The 5198-nt window shown below is 47.1% G+C and overlaps 1 protein-coding gene across 1 annotated transcript; it reads right to left on the reverse strand.

Annotated features, from left to right (window-relative positions):
• Positions 1-218: 218 nt before the first annotated feature.
• uncx (UNC homeobox) lies at positions 219-4080 on the reverse strand. Its single transcript, XM_037089146.1, has 3 exons — positions 3303-4080; positions 2501-2676; positions 219-1717 (listed from the first exon to the last, which is right to left on the reverse strand). The coding sequence occupies exons 1-3, from the start codon at positions 3559-3561 to the stop codon at positions 587-589; spliced, it is 1566 nt and encodes a 521-aa protein (XP_036945041.1). The 5' UTR covers positions 3562-4080; the 3' UTR covers positions 219-586.
• Positions 4081-5198: the final 1118 nt, after the last annotated feature.

A 5198-nucleotide genomic window follows, 5' to 3' on the forward strand; every position in this document is an offset into this window, starting at 1 on the left:
TAAATTTGTTAAGGCAATATACAAAGTACAACACGAGATTTCTTAAGAAAAGCCCCTTTCTCCCCTCTCCTACTGTACCCGCCGTCCTGCGTGCTGCTATTTAAGGTCTCACACGGTTCGAGGTGCTTGTATACAATAGATTTATTTAAGAAAAAAACTTACATATATAAATAGTATAATACCTTTTTTTTTTTTTTTTACAGCTCTTGAGGATTTGTGTTGGTCTTCGTGGTCTGTCTCTTTTTTCTGTGTTTGTTTGTTTTGACAAGTTATCACACATTAAAGGATATCTAGAGACTCTCTCTCTCTCTCTCTCTCTCTCTCTCTCTCTCTCACACACACACACACACACACACACACACACACACACACACACACACACTCGCAGAGATAGAGAGATAGAGGAAGAGAGAGAGAGAAAGGGAGAGAGAGAGCACAACATTGTCAAAATATCAGCAGAGGGGGGAGATTAGATGTAAAGATGTAGTTTGTGGTTTAAGCTTTGGCCTAATGTCGTTTAGAGGCTATATCAGTATGTTTCTGCCTTTTCTTTTCTTTTTTTCTGTTTCTTTTTACCCCCAAGGATTTATTCCAAGTCTTCTTTAGAGTCTGTCTTTGTCTCTGCCGGACTGTCACTGTGGACAGCCTCGGGGTGGACGGGCCGGTCCGTGTTCTCTAAATGCTCCTTCCTGTCCGCGTCGACGGGCTTAACGCGCTGCGGACTGTGTTCGTGGGTGAAAGTCGAGTCGCCGCAAATAACAGAGATGTGAGTACTTTTGCCAGTGGCGAAGGCGGCCCTGGGCGGGCTGGTGTGCGGTGAAGAACGCGTCTTGTCCTCTGACCCCGCCTGCGCGTCCGCGGCGCGGTCCGGCGAGCCGCTCCTACATCCCGCGGAGCTCGCGGAGGCGCCGCAGCGGACGCCGGGCTGGGTGCTCCTCTCCGCCGGGGTGCTGTCACTGTCACAGGTCGCTCCTGCTCCTCCTCCTCCTCCTCCTCCTGCCGCCGCCGCCGCCGCCGCCGCTGCTGCTGCCGCCGCCGCTGCTGTCGTCTTCAGAGCAGTCTGAGGAACAATGAATCCAAGCGGCTGTGTGATGGGATAGAGCAGGAAGTGTCCCTTCCCTATCAAAGGCCGTGAGGAGGGTAAGGCCGCGGGGGTGCGTCTCGGTCTGGAGTCCGACAGGAGGCTCTCCACGCTGAAAGGGTTGAGTTTCTGCACGCCGGAGGCTCTGATGCTGCTGCTGCTGCTGCTGCTGCTGTTGTTGTTGTTGCTGTCGGAGCACAGGCTGGACCGGTGGCTGGCGTCGGGCGAGTCCAGCTCGGAGCCGCCAGCGTCCTGGTCCAAGTGTCTTTGGTTCTGGTTTTGGGTCTGGAGAGGGTGAGGTGTTTGGTCGCAGCTCGTTTGGTTTGGCCCCACAGAGTCATAAGGCGGGCCTGTGGTGTGGTCACTGTCGGTCACATGCGACACCCCGCTGTCGCTGTCCGACCCCGGGGTGTGAAATAAATCCCCATGAGCGAGCCGGTTCTGGGACTTGAGCAGCCGCCGCTCCTGCTTGCGCTTCTTCTTCTCCAGCCGGTCCAGCTCTCTGCGGGCGATCTCCTCCGGGTCCATGGGCTCCCCGCTGCAGGTGGTGGGGTGTGCGTTGTGCGCGGGTCGACCCGGACCTTTCTTTGTGTTCTCCTTTTTCCTCCACTTGGCTCTGCGATTCTGAAACCATACCTGCAGAGGATTCAAAGAAAGAAATAATAATAATAAAAATAGTGGGAATAAAATAAGAATAAAACACGTGTGACAATGTTTCTGTGTCTGAACATCCTGGTAATCAAACACACAGTGAACTGACGTGTTGCTCTTCCGGGTTTATATGAGGGCCTTTCATTTTTAAAACTCAACTGTGCCACAAAAAGTTGAGGTGACTTCTTCACGATTACAGAACAGCTGAAATTTCTTAATAAAATATTTTTTTTCTCTTATAAAATTCATGTAAATTGCTGATTTTATCAACAAAAATATTCTTATAATAAAATAAATCTAGCTGGTATATTCAGCTGAAGAATTGGATTTACACACTTCATATGTTTTGGTCTTTGTTTATCCAAGATTGTCGATATATTTGACAAATATATCAGTCAGGATTTATGACTAAATAATTACGTCAAAAAATATATAAAAGATCAAATATCAGCTGGTGTGAGGGGCTCCATAATTTTTCAAAATAAAAGGCGTAATTATAATTGATTTATTCGACTCACACGAGCTAAGAAAGGTCACAACAACACACCTCCACGCCTGATTATTACATTTTTAATTATTACAAGAAATATAGATATTTATTCTGCATTTTTTTCCTGAGCAGTTTAAATCATAAAAGAGCCTGAATGAATAATAAACAAAGGGATGAAGACACACACACACACACACACACACACACACACACACACACACACACACAACTAAAAAAAAGAAAAATACAAATAAAAGGAGCATGAAATTAATATTTACCTGGACTCTGGATTCTATGAGGTCCAGCCGCAGAGCCAGAGCCTCCCTCATGAACACGTCGGGGTAGTGGCTCTCGTTAAAAGCCTTTTCTAATTCCTCCAGCTGCCAGCCAGTGAAATTTGTGCGAGTTCTCCGTCTCTTGCAGCCAGGGCTATCTTTGTCTGGGTCCCCCGAGTCTGACAGCGAGGACGAGAATAACAATACATAAATAAAAAAAATTAAATTAAAAACGAAACACAGCCCGGTGAATGCATTCGATTTATTCCAGCATTTCTGCACTGTTCTAGCGGGGCTGCTTTCTGGTGCGTGTGCGACGATTCGTGCAAACTTCAGAGCCGGAGAGGACGACTGCGTCTGACATTTACATGGTTTTGTTTGGTTTTTTTGTTTTTTGTTGCCTGCAGCTTGTGTCGGAGCCTGTCGTCTGTTTCTGAGGCTTCACGTGTTTAACACGGGCGACTCTCTGCTCTGCTGTTCGCTGACTGACAGGAACATTGTTTTTTTTGCCTCGGTGCATCTTCAGCTTTAGCGATGGAAATGAAGTGGCGAAGGAGCAAAACCTCTCTCCCTCTCTTTCTCCCTCTCTCTCTCTCTGTCTCTCCCCGTGTGTGTGTGTGTGTGTGTGTGTGTGTGGCTTGCCTCTTTACACACGCCACCATCCAGAGGATAACTTATATCGCAATACCCTGCCTTTGTTTCTTTTCTGTTTTTTGGTTTTTGTGCGGAGCGGCCAGCTCTGGATTGAGAGGCGACCCCCCACCCCACCCCCCTTCTGCGCTGCTGGTGCGTAAACGCGTCTTACCTGTGAGTTTGTAGTGCTGATTATCTCCATTCATCCCGCAGCCCGAAGACAAGAGGGGGTTGGAATTACCCACTGACGCCGTGCAGGAACCATTAAGTAATCCGTCTATTGAGAAGGGAACCGCGGACGCGGATTGAAGTTGGTGCCCGGCTAATTCGTAAACGTGATGGTGGCTCAGATGGTACGGGAAGCCCACCATCCCGCCGAGAGAGCCTCCGAACTGGGCGTGAGGTGGATCCAGTATCCTGCTGTCCATCATCCCGCAGGCAAAAGGAAACGACGTCTGGAGGCCGGCGATGGGAATTTAAAAAGCATGCAGCGAGTGTGGCCAGCGAGTAGGGGACATGATGTGAAGGGAGGGGATGAGCTGTACTTTATCCACATGAACCTCCCAATAATTAGCCCAGGCTCTGGGAATATGAGACCCAATGAGAAGCGGTAATGGACTCTGACGTCAGAGGCGCGCTCTGCGAACGCTCCCCGTATCGATTGCTAATTAAAGCTGACATCCACCTCAATAAACAATATCAGAGCTGTCACAACAAGACAGGAGGGCTTTGATAAGAACTACATCGCGACTACACGGGGGACCCACCGGGGAGGAAGGGCTCACCGGAGCCGGGGAGGAGAGGGCTACAGGCGGATAGGTTAGGGCCAGAGGCTCCGGGAGTTTTTGTTCATGGGAGGAAACAATACACGTTTATTATTATCAGTATTATTCTTATTATTATTTAGTGATTTTTTTTGTGTAGTATTGTTATATATTCTCAGGTATGACTGCTAAAATAATACGAAATCTGACCTAAAACTACAACAATAACTGATAATGTGGTGAAAAAAATAAATTAATTAAATTTTCTTTTTCTTCAGGGATGTCTGTGACCTCCTCTGCTCGGTGCGACCCCTCTCCTGTTCCCCGAGCCCCACTTTGGGACACCACCTCAGATAAAAAAAAAAAACAAAAAAACAGCCCCCCACGTTAGTTTCTGAGCGTCATTTAAACACATTAAAACGTAAAACAAACCGGCTGATTGCTGAAATATGATAGTAATTTTTATTTTTTTTTTTTATAAAAGGGGGCGAGGTGAGATTATTTGCTGGAGGCACAAAGTGAATCTGTAATATTTTTAGTGTTACTGAGGGAGGGGGGGTGAGGAGGGGGAGTGAGGGGCTTCACTTACGACCCTCGCTGCGTTATGAACAAAATATACGAGCAAATAAAAGGGAACTGCTAAAAGAACAAGGACGAGTTTCAGTACAACACAATAAAACACCATCCTCACCGAAAAGGCGTTTTGTTTTGTTATTTTTTCCCCTGTCCAGGACTGGAGAGAGCTCCTCCACTTTTGCTTTTTACGCACAGCCCTCCCTTTTGTGTGTGTGTGTGTGTGTGTGTGTGTGTGTGTGTGTGTGTGTGTGTGTGTGTGTGTGTGTTGCACCCAATATGTGACCAGCCCGAATCCTATCTGCTCATTAAGGTTTTCCCTCTCAAATAATTAATTCGACTTTATTTATCCCAAGTCTGGCGCTGTCATAATGTTAATCAGAGTTGAAATTTCGCACCCCACTCACTCCCTGACCCCTTGGCACCCCGGATTGGCATGTTGTAATAACCTGAATCTCTCAACAGAAGCTGCGATAATTGTTACCCTATTAGCATGCAAATTGTTTAATTAATATTATTATGAGGAAGTATATAATCCGCTCGTCACTTGACCCCCAAAGCCCAAATAACAACCCCTCTGCATTTCAGCGCGCAGCCCTACATTTTAATGAACTCCTCAGAAATGATCTCGCGTATTTATCCATCTTCCTTTTTTTTTTCTTCTTCTCCTTCTTACAGCTCTTTGAAGCCTCCCCCTCTCCTTCCTCCTCCTCCTCCTCCCTTCTTCTTTG

This window comes from Acanthopagrus latus, chromosome 23 (assembly GCF_904848185.1).
Source record: "Acanthopagrus latus isolate v.2019 chromosome 23, fAcaLat1.1, whole genome shotgun sequence".
NCBI classification, from domain to species: Eukaryota; Metazoa; Chordata; class Actinopteri; order Spariformes; family Sparidae; genus Acanthopagrus; species Acanthopagrus latus.